This window comes from Strongyloides ratti, assembly GCF_001040885.1.
Source record: "Strongyloides ratti genome assembly S_ratti_ED321, chromosome : 2".
In the NCBI taxonomy this organism is placed as follows: domain Eukaryota; kingdom Metazoa; phylum Nematoda; class Chromadorea; order Rhabditida; family Strongyloididae; genus Strongyloides; species Strongyloides ratti.
In genome coordinates this window covers 2548127-2570557 of record NC_037308.1, presented here as the reverse complement: position 1 = coordinate 2570557, position 22431 = coordinate 2548127, and the positions used below count along the sequence as shown (strand labels likewise).

At 21.3% G+C, this 22431-nt stretch overlaps 8 protein-coding genes across 8 annotated transcripts; 4 read left to right on the top strand and 4 right to left on the bottom strand.

Moving 5' to 3' along the window:
- Positions 1–2044: 2044 nt before the first annotated feature.
- SRAE_2000080200 (CAP domain-containing protein) lies at positions 2045–2866 on the top strand (the record flags this gene model as incomplete). Its single annotated transcript, XM_024651678.1, has 2 exons — positions 2045–2398; positions 2438–2866. The coding sequence occupies 2 exons, from the start codon at positions 2045–2047 to the stop codon at positions 2864–2866; spliced, it is 783 nt and encodes a 260-aa protein (XP_024505332.1).
- Positions 2867–3372: 506 nt separating this feature from the next.
- Positions 3373–4505, top strand: SRAE_2000080100 (CAP domain-containing protein; the record flags this gene model as incomplete). Its single annotated transcript, XM_024651677.1, has 3 exons — positions 3373–3702; positions 3742–4038; positions 4077–4505. 3 exons carry the CDS (start codon positions 3373–3375, stop codon positions 4503–4505), a joined length of 1056 nt encoding a protein of 351 aa, XP_024505331.1.
- A 945-nt stretch (positions 4506–5450) lies between these two features.
- SRAE_2000080000 (CAP domain-containing protein) lies at positions 5451–6254 on the top strand (the record flags this gene model as incomplete). Its single annotated transcript, XM_024651676.1, has 2 exons — positions 5451–5810; positions 5847–6254. The coding sequence occupies 2 exons, from the start codon at positions 5451–5453 to the stop codon at positions 6252–6254; spliced, it is 768 nt and encodes a 255-aa protein (XP_024505330.1).
- A 137-nt stretch (positions 6255–6391) lies between these two features.
- On the bottom strand, positions 6392–6778 carry SRAE_2000079900 (Hypothetical protein; the record flags this gene model as incomplete). Its single annotated transcript, XM_024651675.1, has 1 exon — positions 6392–6778. One exon carries the CDS (start codon positions 6776–6778, stop codon positions 6392–6394), a length of 387 nt encoding a protein of 128 aa, XP_024505329.1.
- Positions 6779–7008: 230 nt separating this feature from the next.
- SRAE_2000079800 (Protein of unknown function DUF4078 family-containing protein) lies at positions 7009–7785 on the bottom strand (the record flags this gene model as incomplete). The annotated part of the gene is made up of 1 exon (XM_024651674.1): positions 7009–7785. The coding sequence occupies one exon, from the start codon at positions 7783–7785 to the stop codon at positions 7009–7011; it is 777 nt and encodes a 258-aa protein (XP_024505328.1).
- A 1285-nt stretch (positions 7786–9070) lies between these two features.
- Positions 9071–10671, top strand: SRAE_2000079700 (Protein-cysteine N-palmitoyltransferase Rasp; the record flags this gene model as incomplete). Its single annotated transcript, XM_024651672.1, has 2 exons — positions 9071–9283; positions 9343–10671. 2 exons carry the CDS (start codon positions 9071–9073, stop codon positions 10669–10671), a joined length of 1542 nt encoding a protein of 513 aa, XP_024505327.1.
- A 274-nt stretch (positions 10672–10945) lies between these two features.
- SRAE_2000079600 (Transcription factor Sp6) lies at positions 10946–12333 on the bottom strand (the record flags this gene model as incomplete). The annotated part of the gene is made up of 4 exons (XM_024651671.1): positions 10946–11088; positions 11609–11833; positions 11880–12255; positions 12316–12333. 4 exons carry the CDS (start codon positions 12331–12333, stop codon positions 10946–10948), a joined length of 762 nt encoding a protein of 253 aa, XP_024505326.1.
- A 3425-nt stretch (positions 12334–15758) lies between these two features.
- SRAE_2000079500 (Rho guanine nucleotide exchange factor 25) lies at positions 15759–22039 on the bottom strand (the record flags this gene model as incomplete). Its single annotated transcript, XM_024651670.1, has 6 exons — positions 15759–15921; positions 15980–17100; positions 18242–18491; positions 21343–21427; positions 21547–21868; positions 21926–22039. The coding sequence occupies 6 exons, from the start codon at positions 22037–22039 to the stop codon at positions 15759–15761; spliced, it is 2055 nt and encodes a 684-aa protein (XP_024505325.1).
- Between the last annotated feature and the right edge of the window lie 392 nt (positions 22040–22431).

Here is a 22431-nt window from a genome sequence, read left to right as displayed (position 1 = left end):
ATTGTATCTATTAATTAGTTATAATATTAAGATTAAATTCTTAATTCTTTGTTGTTTCATTAAAATGCTGCAATAATTTTTGTATTTTAAGTGGCATCAAACTTGAGAAGTGTTTTGTTTCTTGAGGTTAAATAAAATGTTGCTTTCTTAGATTAAATAGTTTTTTTTTATGTATCTTTAAGATACAAAATACTATCTTGTTAATTTTAAAAACTTCAATTTTTTTTCAATTATATTAAAATTGGTTTCAATAATTAAATTATGTCCTGATGAATGAAATGAACAGATAAACTTTTTATAGCACGATTATTATATTTGTTTAGAAGTTTCTGACAATTGTATAAATTTTTAAAAAAAGTTTTGTTTTTATGTATATTGTCTTCATATTTCAATTTAATAATACTTATTATACTTTTAGTGTACTTTATATTTTTGAATGTTAGTATTTCTAAATCTTTAATTCTAACTCTTCTTGATATTTATATTATAAACATATTGTCACATTTTAGATTTTTATAAAATATTAAAGGATTTCTTGTATGAAGGATGGAGCTCTCAAAGTATCTGTTATTAAATGCCTTAATATTTAAGCATTTATCATATTAAACTTTTTGTGTACAATATGAAGATCAAAGATGTCATTAATTCAATGATTAAAACAATACATTTATTTTTTTTATTGTCGTGACCTTCCCAATTCCCCAATAATTATAAAACTAGACTATACTTGAATATTTTAAATCTTTTAATATTAGTTATTTTTTCTTTATCTCTAACGTTCTGGTTTAATAAATTTTTTCTTCTATAGTTTATGTCACATTACAGTAACTCCTGTTTTAATATTTAAACCACAATAAACAATTTTAAAAAGTTTTTTCTTCTTTTGTATTGTTTCTTTCAAAGTAATTTTTTTATATATTTAATTATTGATAATTTATTAGTCTCACTATTTTTCATATAGTTGTTAATAAAGCTTTTTTGTTATCTGAATTGACTTACAATTCGTTTATGCTTTTAATTTTTTTAGTTATAAACACTTTTTCCGAATCTTTATTATTTTTTTAAACTTTAATATATTACTTTTTTTAAAAGATTCTTTAGATAGCTTTCAATAAAAAAAATATTAGAAAAAATAAGCAATTATATCAAATTTATAATTAAAATTTTATTTTAATCTTTTAAAAGTTAACTTGATTATAAAAAATATTATCTATTATACAATCAATAAAAGATAATGCCAAAAATATTTTATTGTTAAAAAAATAAAGTTATCTTTGAATTTCGGTGAATAAAAGTTCATACTGACAACGCCTAAAAAGTAAATATTTTTGTATTAAATCATTAAAATATTTTTATTAAATGTCACTTATCAATTGTTTAAAATTATAAAAAAATTAACTATATTATTTTAAAAATAATAAAAAACTAAAATATTTTTAAAGTAACTAAATAAAAATATATTAATGAATGTTCTTTTTTTTTAGTTACAGATATTTACATTTACTATAGCAAATATTTTATTAAAAAAGTTTTTTACTTTATAAATAATTTTTAAATTTAGTGATGTTATAAATTTATAAAATACCACCTCTCGCATGTAATTTTAAATTTATAATTTTAATTTAAATTGCAATACATTTTTCAATTTATTTCTGATTATAATTTGTCTGCCTAAATTATTACATGGATAAAAATGATTAAGATTTTTTTTAGATAAACATTTTTGCAAAAACATTTTATAAATTAAAACAAGTTTATAACAAAATTTATATTAATTAATTTATGATAACATTATTAAAGCAATATTTATTATTTGATATATTTTATTGTGACAACATTAAAATTTTATTTAATTAATATAATATTTGGTACACTCTCATATATATATTATAGAAATCGATTTCAAAAATCTATTTAAAGCATTTATTAAAACATCTGACATAATCATTTTACCATGATCTTTTTTATTATTCTTCATTTATTAGTTTATTTTATCTTAATTGAACAAGGATGCACTCAAACGGCAACTTTTTCTATTAAACAAATGAATAAGAATAATCAGGAGATTTTTGTTTGCAATGGAAGGCATTATCATGATTATGACACAGCATTAAACTGTTTTATAAAAACAAAAAATTCAACTTTTTTTTTTGCAAACTTGGTAATTGATGGACAAAATTCAATTATATTTTATGCTAAAAGTAATTCATTTGATTGGGATTTATTATGGAAAAGTAACTCATGGAATAATAATCAATGGGCTTTAAATAGGGTTCATCGAAGTATTCATACTAAATCAAATTTAAATAAACCAATCATTGAACCTTTAGACCCTACGATTGAAGATATTACAAACAAAGATAAGCATAATATAACTATTAAAGAACTTCGAAAAATTGTAAGTATAAAATAATAATTATATATCTAATATTTTTAGTATTTAAAAGAAACAAATAGATTTAGAACTATCCACGCTGTACCTAATCTAATTTTAAATTCTGTCATTGAGAAACGTGCTCAATTATGGGCTGAAAGTTTAGCTAAAAAAGGTATATGTAAATCGGCAAGTGGTATGTGCCATGAAAAAGATTCTGCATATGGCGAAAATATTGCTGTTGTAACACATCAATATATACAATATCCTATTTCAATATGGTATAATGAAATAAAGTATTTTAATTTTACTTCATTTAAATTAATACCATCAGTTCTTCATTTTACACAATTAATATGGAAAGGTACAAAACAAATGGGATGTGGTATTTCAAGAGACAAGAATACTAAATATTTTATTGTCTGTAAATATCATCCTCCTGGAAATATTAAAGGACTGGCCAGATGGAATGTTCCACGGGCAAAAAAGTAAAAAATTTTAAATAGTAATATTATATATAAATTTTTAATATTTTTTTTTGTGTATATCAATTTTAGTTAATCTATTTTTCTTTAAATCAGGTAATAGCCACAATCTTCTTCTTTTTATTTAAATTTTTTTTTGCACTTTTCGTTTGTAATTAAAATTGCATGATAATCCAATAATGTAAATATATTAGAAAAAAAATTTAACATTTATAATACTGATCTTTTTTTGCAATTTTCTATTAATAGTACATTATATTGTATATTTAGTATTTTAAATTTTGCTTAATTTAATAAAATTTATTATTACTAATATATTTAATTAATTTTTTTTTTTTAATTTTTACAGTATGAAATTATTATGTTTTAGTATATATGTTTAAACTTTTTTAACAAATAAAATAACATTATACATTATTCTTATATATAAAAAAAAATCTTTCATATTTAATTATAATTAAAATAATGATGTACATTTTTAATATTATTTTATATTTTAATATATTTTATTCAATGGCATATTCTCAAAGTGTGCAAACATTTTCATACCAAGTACAGAATTATGGAGGAAACAAGCGCTACCTGTACAACGGAAAAACGTTTAATACTGAAGCAGAAGTAATGAACGAAATTCGAAATAGTAATCCTGGTTATAAAATTATTGGTCCTGGAAATACCTACCAAGGAAATAGCTACCAAGGAAATAGCTACCAAGGAAATAATTACCTAAAAAATAATTACCTAAATAATAATTACCTAAATAATAATTACCTAAATAATAATTACCAAGGAAATTCTTTGCAAAATACTTATCAACAAAAACCCCCACAAAATTCATACAATGTAAGCTTTATGAAAAATTTAGATAATAATTAGTTACAGCAACCTGGAAATTCAATTTCAAATCATATAGGTACTCCATTTCCAACAAAAGGATATTACCCATCAAATCCATCATCAAATGTTATACCTCCATATAACCAAAAACCATATAACCCACCACCATATAAGCCATCACAAAATAATAAACCAGTTGAATCAAATACTATGTATCCATGGCTGGACCCAAAGAAATTTATAGATAACAATCAATTCAGTGCAAAAATTTGGCGTCATGTATGGGAAGGTTGTCATTATCCTTGTTTTAGTAAAAATAATTATCAAGAATTGAAACTGAGAGTAAGTTTTGTTACAAAAGTAATAAGATATTTGTTTAGATGTTGAAAGAAACAAATCAATATCGATATGCCCATGGTGCCAAACCATTGACTATGGATCAATCACTCAGTAATCTAGCCCAAGTTTATGCCCAAAAACTTGCAAGTATGAAAAGATTAGAGCATGATTACGCTGATAGACGATATGGCGAAAACCTTGGAATGTCAACAAGTTATACCGCTTACATTATTGTCAAACAATGGTATGATGAAGAGGTAAAATGGAACTACAATTCAGCTAAACCAATACATGGGACTGGGCATTTTACACAATTGGTATGGACAAACACTCAAAGAGTTGGTTTTGGAGTTGTTGAAGCAGGTGGTATAACTTATGTTGTTGCTAGATATGATCCAAAAGGAAACATAATACCGTTCTTAAACAAGTATGTTTTACCACGCAATAGACATCCAAATGGGATATATTAAAGATTTAAATATTTTTTTTCTAAAATTTATATGTCAAGCTTTTGTATTATTTAAAAAATTGTTTTCAATATGTGTAACATCATGTATTTTAAGTAAATTAAATCATTTTAAACATAATATAATAACTTTTTAACTATTTATTTAAAATGTTATTAAAAAAAATTTTTCATTTTTAACTATGAAAAATAGCAGCTATTTACTTTTTATTAGAGCTTTAAAATAATAAAAATATAAAATACCTTATTTTATTTAAACATAATACCATTAATGAAAAATTCTTATGGTTTAAATTAAATTTAATATCATTTTTGATAATCTGACTAAATGAATTAACATGCAAGTACAATATAAAAGTTTTAAATATTAATAAAATGATTAAAAAAAGTACAAAATACTTTTTTTAAACCACTTGATTAAAAAAAATATACATCATTAAATTTAAATAAACTTTGTATCAAAAACTTAACTTTCACACAACTATTAAAATATGATTAAAAAAAAAGTCTGAAGTTGCTTAATCAGAAAATGAAATTTTTATCTTATATAAATATTTTTCGCAAAATAATGCTTTTCTTTATTACACAAAAAAGTTCTTCCTGTGCCAATAAAATCAAAATAAATATATTAAATATTTAAATTTTAATTTTAAGTATATTAAACTAATCATTTGCCTAAAAAAGTTTTAAAAATAAAATATTTTTTAAAATTTGTCGTTTTTATAAATTTTTTTATAGTTTATTTTTCTTTTGTTAAACATTTTCTTTCTTTTTACTCTATAAAATATTTATTTCAATTCTAATTTATTTGGTTAAACTTTTATCAAATTCAAATTACATACTTTTAAAAACATATATAATAAATGGAACATATTCATATTTAGTTTTTTTTTTTTTAAAAATGATTTCTGCATTAAATATTATATTCTACTTTTTTTCAATATCTTTAATGACAAATTCTGTAGTTTCAAAAAATATTGATTATACAATAAAAACAATTGGTTCAAGAAAAGTTTTTGTGTATAATGATCAAGTATTTAATTCTAAAGAAGATATGATGCGACAAATAAAGCGCGATTATCCAAATCTTACTTTTAAAGATGCTCCAATACCAAATAACAATCAAGTAATACCACCACAACGTAAAGATTCATTTAGCAAGCCAAACGAATATATTTATTATGGGAAATTTGATATTAATAAATTTTTAGGACCAAATTCATTTAGTAATAAAATTTGGCATCATGTATGGGATGGTTGTAATGTAGAATGTTTTAGTCGAAAAAATTTTTATGAAATGAAAATGAGAGTAGGTTATTCATAAAAATAATAAAATATTTTTAAGATGCTTAAAGAAACAAATATGTATAGAAGATATCATAGAGTACATCCACTAGCTGAAGATCCATATCTCGCTAAAAGTGCACAAGAATATGCTTATATACTTGCAAAAACAAAAAAATTTATGCATGATCCCAGGAATATAAAATATGGTGAAAACCTTGGATATGCAACATTAAACATTGCCAGCACAATTGTAAAAAAATGGTATGATGAAGAGAAATTGTGGAACTACCAATCAACTGGTTCAATACCGGGTGCCGGACATTTTACACAATTAGTATGGAGAGGCTCTCAAAGAGCTGGTTTTGGAATTGCTGCAAATGGAAGAGATGTTTACATTGTATGCAGATATTATCCAGCAGGAAATGTTGTACCTTACTTTAGACAAAATGTTTTTCCAAGACAGTGAAATTATTAAAAAACATATTATTACAAAAATTTAAATTTGTCACATTGTAAATGAAAAGTAAATATTTTATTTAATTTTAAATTTCTTTTTTTATTTAAAAAAATTAGGCAAATAAATGTGTTAGAGTTTTATCTGATTTAATATCCAACAACTGAAGATGAAGTGGCAGCAGCTGAATCAACGGCTACATATGGGGAACCATAATATCCATATCCTTTGTATGGGGTAGCATAACTAACGTCTTTTCCAAAATATGGATGACCATATTCACCAACTGGTTGTCCATGATAGTATGGAGAATAATTATGGGTAGAAACTCCTCCATATGGATATCCATATCCATAACCAAATTTAGAAAATCCTGGAAATTCATTATAACCTAATTTTCTAAATCCTAAATATCCAGCATATGGAAAACCACCAAATCCATAATGTCCAGGTACATATCCATAACTAAATTGTCCATAAGCTGAAGCAATAGCAAGAATGGCAGCAATAAAAGCAATGATTAATTTTGTAGACATTTTCTTCTCAAATGAAGCTAAAATAAACTGATGAAAATATAATTTCTATTCTTCTTTTATATTATAATATTTAGATCATAATATATTAATGACTTCTAGCTTTAAATTAGTCTATTAAATAATTTTATTAAAAAAAAGATAGTTACAATATTTATTATACAAAAATTGAAAGATTATTACTTAAATCATAAAAACTTTAAAGAGTTAATGTTAATAATTATTTTTAATCATCAAATTAATTCTTTTCCTATATCCCATTCTCGTTTCTTTCTTCTTTTATATTTTTCCATCTCATTTTCTAAACCATCCGATGATAACTCATTTTCTGAACCATTATCATTTCTAGATGTATAATATTGTGTATTTTCTGCTACATAATCCTCAAATGAAACTATAGTACGATTTTTTCTTTCATATAATTTTACAAGTCGTTGATATGTATCTCTTAAACGTTGATATGCTGCTTCCTTAGCTTTCTCTCTACTACTTAATGTTTCTTTACTTAATTGTCTTAATTCTTCCTGTTGAATTCCTTTTAACATTTCATCTTTACTAAAACTATAGTTACATGGCCCATAATCTCTATACAAATCATCATGATTGTACATATTTTTTAAACTATTCTCCTCAAACATATCATAATTATTTTCATTTATTTGTTCATTATCATTAATATTATATGATGTATTATAATCATCAGGTTGAACTAGTAATTCCTCATCATAAATACCACTATTTTTTATTTCATTATATCTTCTTGTCTTTTCTTCCATGGCTGAAAAACTTTTTAATCTTTTTTCTTCAATTTCTACTTCTTCAAGATTAATTTTTTTTTCTTCATTTGATTGTTTATTATCATGTGGACGTTTTTTTAATGAAAAACCACCACGAACATAATTAGAAATATTCTTTTTCCTTGCTATGTCTTCCTTCATCTTATCCATCTCCATTTGAAGGGTAAAAATTGAAGATGCACTACCATGGTGAATATTTGAATTAGGATTCATATTTTTTTAAATAATAATTAAAACAAATAAACACATTGAAATAATAAAAAGTTCAAATAACAACAAAATCTTATGTTGATTGTTTTTGGAGTTTCGCTTTAAAATAACTTATTATTTTACATGTATTTTACAAGTAATTATCAGATGTACCCTAATATTGATATAAAATCATAAGTTTTTATATCACTTGATACTAAAAGAATTATAAATATTCAAATTTGGAAATTAAAAATTGAAAAAACAAAATCTCAGTCTTGATCTCTTATAGTATAAAAAAATTTATATGTTATATATTAACTTAAAATGTCATAACTAAAATGTCTAAAAAATTGATAGTTTTTAAACTTTTTTCATCCTGTTACTTCAGTTGATTCGTCCAGACAAAAGTTTCAACAATATCAAGTACAGATGACATTTACAGTTAAAGTGTGTATAATTTATTTTATAAACTAAAATGTTTTTTTTTTATGTTTTAAAAATTATTTGACATTTGGTCTGTTATTGTAAAATATTTTAATCTTTTATTTTATTATTTTGAAACTATTTATTTCCTTTTGGTATTTTCATATTTTAAAAAATTATAACAATGTTCTATATAATACATTTTACATTAATGATTAAAGTTTTTATTAATTGTTTAAGATAAAATAAATTATAATTTATTATTATTAATATTTATATGTTAAAAAAAATTAAAAGAAAATAAAATAAAAAAAAGAAGTATATTTCTGTTTATTATATAACTTTACATTATTTATCTTAACTTAAACATTTTTTTTAATCAAATTAAATAGAAATTAGGTATTATTTATTTAGATAAAAAAAAATTTAAAAAGTTACTTTACGAATAATATTTTAATGTCAAAATGTTTTAATCAAAATTTATTTGTTATAAATTAACTTTTTATATTTTTTAACAATTAAGAAAATTTATGAATAATTTTTATTAAACATTTTAAAAATTATAAATAAAATAATTATGTATGAACTTTAGGATATAATAAATACCAATAAAATAATATGTAACAAAAATCCAGGATATTCAAATATAATATGACCTTTATAAAACATTGACCTAAATCTTTGAAAAACATTAATATATTTAAAATGATTGTGATGTAAATAACCTTGGAATTTCAAAATACATACTTGTGATAGGTAAAAATATATTAAAGAAAATTATTAAAAGAACATTTATATTAGTTTTGTACAATTATTTCTATCACATAAAAATATATTGATATTATTTTTATTAAAATAATATTAAATTTTTTTCTTTTTTGATATGTCTAATATTAAAAAGAAAAATGAAAAAAGAGAAAGAATTTCATTATTTATATATCCACCATTACCTGAAATAAAAATATGCTATCTTGTAACTTTTTCTAGTTTAATTTATGGATGGTATCATGTTTATATAGCTAGTACTAAATTTCAATTTCAAATTGGTCATCCAGCAGTAACAAGTTATCTTCCTTTTATAGGAGAACGTATTAAGGTTTGTAAATAATATTTAAAAAAAAAAGAACTTATTTATAAATATATATAAATATTTAGGATATATCAAATTGGGAATGGAATATGTGGTCACCTTTTGCTATTAAATATCTTCCATATTTAGTAATTCATACAATAATATTTAATTTATATCCAAAAATTTTTTCAAAAAATGTATGGCAAAAAATGTATACAATTTCTTCAATAATTATATCAATTTTTGTATTTACACCATTTCTTGTATTATCATCTATATTACAAGGACTTTTTATATTTTTATGTACAATATTTATACCAAAAACAATAACTGTATGGATAAGTTCATTACCAATATTATATTTTACAATGAATAATCCAGGAATATTAAGTGATAATATATTTTATGTTTTAATATTTTGTTCATATACATTATTAAGTTATATTTCATATAATTTAGAATACCTTGATGAAAGTAATAATTTTGAAAAAAAAAATATTTTTGAAAGAATATGTGATATGTTTTTTTATACATTTTATCATCCATATATGTTTTCATTAATTGTTATTTATCCTGATTTTATTAATCAATTAAAAATAAGAGAAGAAAATGGTGATAAAAGAGAATGGAAAAAAATTATATTTCAATTTATTAGATTATGTTTTTGGATTATATTATTAGAAGTTATTTTACATTTTATGTATTTTGAAATAATGCTTAATGATACAAATTTTATTTATCAATTACCAAAAAATGAATTTGTACCTTTAGGTATGGCAATGGGTGCATTTTTTCATTTAAAATATGTTATTATTTTTGGTTTACCATCACTTTTTGCTAGAATTGATGGTATGCAACCATTAGATGGTCCTATTTGTATTTCAAGAATTGTATTATATTCTAAAATATGGAGAGGTTTTGATCGTGGTTTATATATATTTTTTAAAAAATATATTTTTATACCAATATGTCAACCAACATTTTCATTAGGAAGAAAAATTTTTGGTCTTTGTGTTAGTTATATGTTTGTACTTCTTTGGCATGGATTTTTACATCATAATATTATATGGATAATATTAAATGTTGTTGAATTATTATTAGAATATACTGGTAAAGGAATATATTCAATAAAAAGTGTTAAAGAATGGAGAGAAAAAAATATTTCTGATGTTAATTTTAGAAGAATTTTAGGATGGCTACAAATTGTACCATTTGTCTTTGGTTTATACAGTAATTTTTATTTTCTTGGTGGTTCAAATGTTGGTTGGGCATTTGTAGATAGAATTTTTATTCAAGAAACAATAACCCTTCAGTATCCATTTTTTATTCTTATTGGTTTAGGATGGTTTTATTCTAATGTTACAATGGAAATTGATAGATTAATGGAAATAAAAAAGAAAAAAGAAAATTAATTTATCATATTATTTATCATATTAAAGCTTTATAATTAAAAAAAAAACCTTTTGTTTATTAAATTGGGAAAAAAAAAATTTTTTTTTTCTATCCAGTTAATAATAAAGCATAAATAACGTCATCTATATTTTTCATTTTATTTCTAATTTGAAATATGACAATTTTTACATCAAATATCTTCAACCATATTATTATCTTTCTTCATTATCATATCACCGTAGCTTCCAAACTACTAATTATGCTTTTCTACATATTTTATATATTTACAAAGTTTTATTTTCTTCTAATAACAGCTCTTTCACCACTATGCCAACGTAGGTGAGCTTTTAAATGAGAACTTTTACTGTAAACTTTACCACATCCTGGTATATGACAATTATGAATATTACGTTTTTTTTCAGGAACATTTATAACACCTAAAAAAATATATATAATATAATAATTTAAAAATAAAATAAAAAAAAAGTTTTTAAATGATACTTGTTATTTTAATTTCATAATATATTATGTAATCGGCATTTATAAAAGTAGATAATAATCTCATAAACTTTCTTAACCGGTCATCATATAAGAATGTTTATTTTCGGAAAAGATCTATCAAATTACTTTTTATATCCTTTTCTTTACTATTTATATCAACATTCAATATATATATACAATTCAACAATAAATAAAAATAGATAAAAAAAAAGAGAAGTGTCATAAAATTAAGTTGTTTCCAATCTATTGGAATATATAACTAATAAATCTAACAACCACCATAAATGAGGTTGAATTGTGGTTTTTTTTTTTAGTTAAATAAATTCCGATATAATAATTAATGTTAAAATCTTCTACAATATGACATAGTCTCAAGGACATATAAGGATTTTTATGAGCTGTCAAATGGAGTAATTTTATGTATTCATATGTATGATATAATAACTTTACACTTACCTATTCTTTGTGCTTCTAAACAATTTGGACATTCACAAACAGCTCGAGTTGATGATATTTTACCACCACCTAAGTGTGAATTTCCATTTGTAGGACTTCCTTTTAATATTGATACATTTGTATCAGGATATTTTAATGAATTTTGATTTGGTGATAATTTTGAATTTACTGTATAAGGTAAAATAGATTGTGTATTTGTTGATATTGAAGCTGCTGATAAAAGACCTAAAAAAAAATAAATATTATTTTAGTTATTATATTAAAAACTCACTGGGAAAATTACTTGAAAAGTATGGATTATAGGTAGATGAATTTGTTATCTGATTAATATCACTATTTCCTGTACCATATGTTGATAATGCTGAACCCCATGTATTATCATTTGTTCCAGTAGTAGGATTACCCCACCATCCCATTGGATTAGGCCATGTATAACCATTATACATAGTATTTTGTGTTCCATTACCATAAGAATTAATATTTGTAATATTATCATCACCTAAATTTTGATAACCTTTTAAATCATATTTTCTAATATTATTTCCATTTATAGTAGTATTTTCATTTTTTGCTACAACAGATTTTGTCTCATTAGCTAAACGATTATATTGCTCCATAAGTTTACCTAATGGATCTGATTCAACATTCTATAAAATGATAAAAAAAAAAAATCCATCATATAGTTAAAAGAGGAAGAGTTAAAGTACCTGAAGTCGAATTGCCATTTTTTTAAATGATAATAATAGAATATAAAAAATATATATATGTATATATTTTAAATAATAGTAAATTTATCTATTAAAATAAATAGTATTTTTTTTTTTAAATATCAATAAAAAAATAAAATTAAAAAGTAAAATAAGCAAGTTTATGATTATAAGAATAAGCTATCAAATAAATGTTTTTTTAATAAGTGGTATACAATAGTAAAATGAAGAATCACGCCTTGGCATTGAGAACCATTTTTAATGTTGGGTGGGAATGAAGTAGGTGGAGAAAAATAATGAATGTTAGAAAAAGGCAAGAGATATACTCTCTAGTAATATATAAAGTAAATGACAAAAAAGGAAAAATATAAAGAATACTGTAGAATAATATAAAATATAACTTTAGACAGATGTAAAATTAATTATATCAACAATAAATTATATTTATTTTTGTTGAATAAAGAAAAATTAATAAGTATTTACTAATATTATTCTTAACTTTGGTGGCATTTTTTTATAAAAAAAAAAACTTTCAATAGGATGATATTTATAGATAAATAATAGTTAATATGCAGGTGCCTTTTAACATTAATTAATTATAAGTTATACAATTTCTATTAAATAAACTAAAGTTGAAAAGTTGTTTTTGTATTAATTTGATAATTAACTCAACAAATATCTTTTTTAACTTGTAATTAAAGTTAATAATTACAAAAATATATTTTATAAATTATTATTACAAATAAATTTTATATAAAAATAGAATCTTGTTATATAAATGTTAAATAAATAATTGTTTGAACTCTATTACATGTATTATGTTATTATAAAAGAAAAAATTAGGAAGGGATTTGTTAGATAAACATTTATATTCCATTTAACAATATTCCTTAATTAGCCTATATCCAGATTACTTATTTAATTGATTATAATATATCAAATTTCAATATAATACTTTTTATTTTTTACGCAATATCTTCTTAATTATATATTTTGAAGGATAAGCTTAAGATTGTTTCCCATAAAAAAGAATTATATTAAAATAAATTTATTAAAAAAAAAAATGATATATTAATAAGGTGTACGCAACATTATAATAAATGATAAATGAAGTGATAAAAATAGCATAGAGAGGAAAACATTACTTATAAAGGTCAAAGATGGCATTTTAATCCATCAAAATGTCCTACAGTTATAATCTTAAGCTAATTAACATCTGATACATTATTTATGTCAGATACCTGAAATGTCAAATATAGATATATATATGTATCTTGAATAAGTGCTAATTAGAATAAGTAACATAAAAAAATAAAATTTGGCACTGTTTGATTTCTAAATCTTATTATCTCCTACTGTTATTCTTGCACTTGACAATAACATAAAGAATCATTTGATTATATAACAAAATTTAGTTACCGTTACATATATTATATTGAGCGTTAAATTGTCTTGGACACCTTAACTCATGTCCATCACAGCAGGTGGTATCAAAAAAAAATAAAATGTTATAATATCATTTTTCTTTAAAAAGTAAAGTCACAAAAAAAATCATAATTAATGGTATATATTTTATTTTATTAACAAAAAAAAAAACAGATTTATGAAATATTTATATTATTATAAAGATAACAAAAATTTAATACTACAATTATTTGATTATTTCCATCTCGTTAACAAGCTTATAACGATTTCTTTAAATATCAATTTATAAGTACTAATTACTATCATTATAACCGACAAATAATTTTCACATATGCCCTTAACATTCCTTTTACATGGTAACAGGTTAGCCGATTAACAGATGGTTGAGATATTGTCCTTAAAAACTTTCGGATATTGTGAAGCGGTTATATAGTTATGTAAGAAAGGTACACGTAACAACAGGAGTTTATTGAAACTTGAAAGGTTAATTGGAAGTATAAGAAACTTTAAAAACTTTAATTTCTTAACTTGTCTATTGTAACAGCTTATTGCATAGACAAAGTGTTAAATTGGCTTTACCGTTTCCTTTCTTTTATCTTTACCGTCCACTTAATTACTTCAATATATATAATCTTTAAAATAATGAAATATGTATATTTTGAAAGTTATAAAAAAAAAAATCATTATATATTTATAGATTAAAATAACTTTTCTTTTACAAATATACATTACATCAAATGAATCTTATTTTATGTAATTACTTTTATGTATATATAATAACAGTAATTTTTCAACTTTTCTAACCTTAAAATTATCTTGTCAAATAAAAATAAAATAATAAAAATAATTATCACCTAAAAAAATATATGTAATAAATTTTAAAAAGAAAAGTAATTATATTAAATTTTATTATTTTAACTTATTTAACAATACTATATATATTATTATTTATTTATTTATATTTTAACTATCTCTAAAAATATAAATTTATATTTATGAAGACAAAAAAAAAAATTAATATAATTATTATTTCATTATTCAAAGATAACCGATATGAGAAATTTATTATCTTAACTTAGCACTTCTTATAACACAATAACACCTTTTTAAGTTCTTCTTTATATACTATTATCTAGTTTTATTTTACTTCCGATCTTCATTAATTTAATCCTTTAACTTCTCTCATCATATCATTTTACTTTTCTTACTCTATCTGATCGGAGATATATATGTATATAAATTATAAAAGAAGTAACAAAATTATTTTAAATAAATTTATTAAAAATTTTAATTCTATATTTTTCGTTTTAAAATATATAAAAATATAATTTTTTATTGTTAAAAATAACTTTTCAAAACAAATTGATTTATTTTTGTTTTCATACATAAACTCCACAACATTGTCTTCCTTTTCTCCTTCTTAATTATAACATCATTATCTAATATAAAAATTATAGGAATACATAAAAAAAAAATATTAAGGATATATATTAAATATTATGTATCTTTACAATGGAGTAATTGAATAATAAAAAAAGTAAAGAGATAATAACAAAAAAATATATATATATTAAAATAATCAAAATTTAAAGTTTCCATACATTTTGGTTTTTTTTTTAGTTTGTTATTGTAATATATAAATATATTCATTTGATTTCTAATCGTTACGATTAATATTGTCCTTTTTTTTTTTTGAATTTATGAAAAACATAATATTATCATCTCTTTAAACTAAGAATATGTATTTTGAATGTTTGATCAACAAAATATTATATGAAACGCATAGAAAGAGAGAAATATAGACATCTTTTGTATTTTTTTTTTTTGATATTTATGAAATATATATATAACATAATGAGAACGACTTCTTGATCAGTGTACATTATTTTTTGGTATGTGACAAAGAGAGAGAAACACATAATGACCATTCATTTTTTTTTTTGAGGATTATTATATTGAGGATATTAATTAAAAAAAAAAAATTTTTTTTTCCCTATCACACAATTATTTTTTTTTTTTTACTTTCCAAATGGAGGTGGTGATGTTGGTGATTTGATATTACTATTACTTTTTTTACCAAATCCAAATAATTTTGAACTTTTTGATTTTGTTGATGTACTTGATATTATACCAGCTGATGATGGTGTTGTCAATGGTGGTGCTGATTTTTTTGGTTCACCTCTAAAAATAATAATAATAATAATATTATGAAAAAATAAAAAAAAAAAATTAAACATACAAGCTCATTGAATGCATCCCACTTGCCAATGAATTTTGATATCTTTTTGGATCTACTAATGCTGCTAGTAATGTTTTTTGTTGATCTAATTGTGAATTAATTTTTCCTATCCATTGTTCTTTTTCTTCCAATGTCATAGCTTGTGCAATAAATGTTGAACTTTGACTTATATCTGTATTCCTTAAAAGAAATCTTAATGGATCATCAGGAATATTTGGCTCCAAAACCATTTTATTAACCATTATTTGATTTTTAAAAATATATGTAGGATTACCAAATTCTTTTTTTGGCATTATACAATCAGCAATGATAGCTGACTGTTCAAATAAAAATATTCTCCTATCTTTTCCTTTAAATGGTTGACCTGGAAAAGATTCTGATATTTGTAATGTACCATGAAACAATAATTTTCCTTGTGCATTTAAATTACCATCAAAATTTTGTAATCTACCTACTTGCATCATATCATCACATGCTTTTGGAACAACATGCATAACTTCTAATGCTTTTTTTAATACATCAACTTTATCACCGGCTCTCTCTGTATATTTTAATATATCTTTTAATAGTAATTGATATTTCATAATTCGTTGTACTGGTTTTATTAATAAATCACATAATGCAACTTTATGCCCTAATTTTTGTTTTGTCTCAGCAAAAAATTGTTCAAAAGCTTCCTGTGAGACAAGATAATCACTTTTAGGTTTATTTTGACAATATTTAACATAATAAGTATGTAGACGTCTTTCATACTTGACAAATGCTTGACCCGCACACTCATAATCCGTAAGGCATTTTTCAATTTCTTTAACAAATAATGTTTTATGAAACTCTAGTATTTGTGCTATATTTGCAAAAATAATTTTATCCTTTCCTTGGAGATCTTCTGGTAATTCCATTGACTCAATATTAGCAATGTATCCCTCAACAACTGAGGTTAAGTCTTTAACATAGTCACGTTCAGTCTCTACCAACTCCATCAATACATATTGTCGTTTGGTCCTTGATTGCTCCTCCGGCGTCTGTTCTTTTGTTGGTGGTGATAAAACAGAAAGAGACTCTGGTGTTGTGGAGGATTCAATTGTTGATTGTGGATTAGATAGAGATATTGGATTTTCCATCTAAAAATAATTGAATTAAATTATTAAATTAAAAAAAAAAGAATAATAAATATAAGTAAAAAAACTAAATTAAATAGTAAATTAAATATGAGATTTATGGAGTCATTATTTTTTTTTTATCTAATATAAACTAAATATAAAATCTATATATTATTTTAACAATAAAGTACTATAAGTGATGTATGATTTTAAAGTTATAAATATATAATTTTGTAATACTTTAATATTTACTTATTAAATTATATTCTTATAAATGAAAAATAATTTAAGAAGATAGGAAAAATAATAATTATATCATATGGTAAAAAAAAAAATATGTATATGCATATATATATGGTTTGAAAGTATTAATGATGACGTTCATGAAAATTTATATCACACAACTAGTGTTCAACTGATGCAATACTTTATGGAATAAATTAAATGAATTTTACATGTTTGAAAAGCATTATTTATTAAAATAAATTGGTAAATTTACATCTTTAAATAAAATGTGCTGATGAGAAGATGGCGAAAATGGAAAAAAAAAAATATAATATAAAATGATGAGGAAAACAAAATCTTTAAAGTTTTTTTTTTTTTTTTTAATTATAAGTATCTTTCTATTTTTTTAAATAAAATATACTATTAATATAATTTTATAGATGAAAAATTTTTATATAAAATAATTTTTATTAACAACCAATTTCACCCCTTCTAATAATATTTGACAAATATTAGAAATTTAAATGTTAATCAAAAATTTTTTAAATACTTCTAATACTATTTAAACTTCCCACTGTTAATACATTTTAACATCTATATTATTTTTATGAAATTATTGTGACATATATGCATTTTAACGTATAAAATTGTTATCATTTAACTAAAATTTTTATAACTTCCTTCAAATAAATATATTATTGTAATGAGAAAAAAAGTTAAAGGATAAAAAAAAAAGTATTAAAAAAAATGATGATTGTAAATGATATATATATATATTTTTTTTTTTAAAAATATAAGTACTACTAATAACATAACAATATTAGTCCTATTTTTCTTTAAAAAAAAATAATATTGTTTTGAATAATAATTAAAAAGAAATATTATAAGTTTTTTGTTTCCTTTATAAAAAAAATAATGTTACAAGGAAAGCACTTACATTTTCAGAAGTATCTTTACTTTCACTATTTAAGCTATCCTGATTTTGGATTAGACCTTTCTCGAAATTGCTTCTCTCCTCTTGATTGTTATCACTCTCTTCAATTTTAATATTTTCAATATTAACTTCACTGGTACTGGGAATATCTTTAATATCTTCTTCAGTTGTCGTTACTTTATTATTACTATAACAGCTAAACTCTGTTGGTGGTTGTGGAGATGCTTGTCCAGAGGAGGAATTAAAAAAACGCCTAAAAAAAAAAGATTTATTAGTTTTTGATAATATGTACCATATATAACAATAATTTGAAAGACATTGTTTAGGGTATGAGTGAAATGTTGTTGAATATTTATGAGAAAAATATATGTATATATAAATGTATATATATATATATATATTTGTCAATGAAGAAATTGGAAGAAAATGAGGAGAAAATGAATTTGATTATTGTTTTGAAAAATTGAAAATAGAAAATTTATTTAATGTGAATTATTACCAAGTCTAGAGATTGCCCAATTTCATAAGTTTAATGGAATAAAATGAATAGAAGTAGTTTTATGTATAATATTATTATTTTAAAATAACTTAGTACAAGTATAAAGATATTAAAAAATAATAATTATAATTAATGAGATAACGAATGAATATAACAAAAAAAAAAAAAAGAAGAGAGATACAAACACATTAAATAATACTTTTGTAATACATATATAGATACTTTTAAAATATTTTAGAGTAAAAAAGAAAAATAAATTTCTTTAATTTTTTATTCAGATAAAAGAAAAAAGAATAATGGGTTGAGTGTATATAATGATGAAAGGAGAAATAATTTTTAGTGGGTAGATAAAGTTGATTTAATTGTCAAGAAAATATAAAGAAGATAATAGATATTATCTTCTTTTTTTTTTGCAACAATTACTTTAAAAAAAAATTTTTTAATATAAACATATGTAAAAAAAAATGTAAATTTAAGGAATAATAACTTGTCAGGATAACAAAAAAATTATAAATATTTTGTTGTTTGATAAACAAAAATAATGTTGCATTTATCAAAATATATTGTGTTAATATAATAAATCTATATATCATTAAATTTAATGTTGTTTCCATCAATATGATGATGGAGTATATAATGACAAGATAAATTATTCTAGTACAAATTATAAAGATATCTATAATATATTAATATTATAAAACTTTCCTCATGGCAAAGAAAGCCATGATTACGTACACAAATAGGACGGAGTTATTTTCTCAAATTTTTTTTTTTTTTTTTAAATGTTAAAGGTTTTGGGAAAATAAGTTTTTTTAATAGATATGTTTGTTTGTAAAAAAAAAAAAATTTTAAATACTAAATAAATAACTTTTGAAATATTAATAAATAAATGAGAGTATTCTATTTAAAGATACATTATATAAATAATCTGAGAAAAAAAAAACTCTATTTATTGAGACAGGAAAAAAAAAATTTTAATAATAACAAATATTTAATAGTTAATGATAATTTTCCTTCTTTTTTTTTTATTTTAATCTTAAATTTTTATTAATAATATCTTAATATAATGTTACATATGCATTTATCATTATAAACATCAATAGAGTATAAATATAACAAACTCCTAATTTTTGACGTAAATAGAATGATAAATTTTACCATCTAATTCTTTTAATCTGTCTTTTTGGCTAAACCACCACAGTTCTTGAATTATAAGAAGACCAAGTGTATATATATATATATTATATATATGTATGTGTAAAATGGTGAGGAATGTTAAATTTTAAAAAGATAGTAAAATAACAACAATATGTCTATTAAGGAGTTAAAGTTTTTGGATGCTTGAAGTGACTCTATCTACAAGAGAAAAAGCATTAAAATTGTGGAAGGGTGGGGAAACATAGTAATAAGATGGAATATAAAACATGATTGTGAATAGTGATGTGATAAGAGATATTACATCAAATTGAATAGAATTTAGAAGAAGTATGAAAAAGGTTTAGAAGATATGAAAAATTAAATTATTAAAATAAAATAACATGATAGAAGAATGTTTAAAAAAAGTCGTCGTCTCCAAATTAAGAAGTCTTTTCTTTATAAACTATTAAATATTATTAAAAATATTTTACGTTACATATAATTTTTATATGATTACTATAAAAATCAATTTAACTAACTCTAGAAGTTCCTTAAACACTAGAAATTGTTATCCTATGTATAATAATAATATGAAAAGATAGAAGTTTTTTTTTTTCTTTCTCAGGGTACTATATACATATACATATATATATTTTTTTTTCCTAAAAATAAAGCATCCACTCACTTCATTAAAATTTTAAAAAATGCCTGTTAAAGTGTTAAAAAAATATATAGAAAAAAAAAACTTTGTATTCTTAATTATATGAAATACAGCAGAGTTAACATATAATTTGAACAAATAAAATTTTATCACTAGTAAATAAAATAATTGAGGAATGATTTATATAGAAAAAAATTTTTTTATTGTTTACTTTAAAAAAAATATAAATAGAAAGGAAGAGAAGAGAAACATATAATAAAACTAATTTAATGAAAATTATTTTTTAACTTATTTTAAGATGTCAAAATTGTGCCAAAAACTTCTTAGTTAAATTGATAAATAATTGTATATTTTTATAATGACAAAGTTAAAAATTTTTATTATATATATTTATTATTATTATACTTATATGTATATAAATATATCAATTATTTTTTTTTAGTTTAAACTTATCATTAGCTTAAATATATATAGATATATAAATAATCATTCCCTTTTTAAGATGATGACAAATTTAAAAATATATAATATATTTTTATATTTCTATCATTACAAGTTTCTTTATATATCTTAAAACATTTTCATTTTATTTTATCCTTATAAAGAATAAATGTATATATTTATTTTTCTTTTTTACAGAAAGAATATTATGAGAATATAAATAATGTTAAATTTTAATTCTTAGAAATATTGTAATTGAGATGAATGGATTAAGTGATATAAGAGTAAAAACAAAGAGTATATAATAATTATATTCAAAATATATTATGTATTAAGGAATGAAATATTATACATTTATAAACCTACTTAAATGATCTTTTTTTAGTTCCACTATTTGTTGCTGGTGATGATGGACTTTCAAGAGTTGGTCGATCTGTTGATGTTGTTTCACCTTAAATAAAAAAAAAATATATTATATTATATATTATAAAAAAAATAATAAAAATTTAATTTAATTTTTAGATAAAAAAAAATAAAAATATATATATTTTATATTATTTTTATATTTACATTTTACATCAAGTGTATAATTTTGTGGAAAACTTCCTAAAAATGTTAATTTAGGTATATTATCAAGAATAGGACTTGAAGGATCTTCTTCTAATAATGTATCCGTATGGTTAATTGTTCCATGTGGACTTGCACTGGTACCAGGGGTAAAACTTTCAGATTCTGTAGATGATCGTGAATTAGATGGTTTTGCATTACTAGAAGATGATGCAGAAAACCATCTTTTTCTAAAAGCAAAACCCCATTTTTGTTTTTTAGAAGATGATCTCGATGACATTGAACCTGACTTTGAAGAGGATGTTTGTGTAACATTTAAATGCATCTATATAAAAATTAATTATTAAATAAATATATTGAAAGGAAGAGGAAATAAACTTGCAGAATCTCTAATTTCAGTAGGTGATAAATTTTGAAATCGCGATGAAGTAGGAGTAGGGGTAGAAGTGGTAGAAGATGTCGTTTCGACAGTCTTAGACCTTCGCATTAATTTCATCCTTCTTATTTTTAATAATAATAATTATATTTTTATTTTTATAAACAAAAAAATTTTTTTTTTCTTTTTTTAAAATATATATTTATATGTAATATTTTAAAATATATTAATAAAATATGAGTCACTCCTGTAAAATATAGTTAAAATAATTATATATTGATCAATAATTGAAAAAAAAAAATCTTGTTTATACTAATTACAATAGAAGAGGATTGAGTGTCTCTTTAATTTCCCTTACTTAATTAGCATTTAAAATAAAAATTAGAAAAAAGTAAAAGATTAATAAAATGATAATAAAATTATAATATTTTTCCAAATAAAACAATATTAAAAAGAAGGTTTTATAGGAAATTACATAATACTTTTAAGTTAAAATAAGTAGGTTCTTTAAT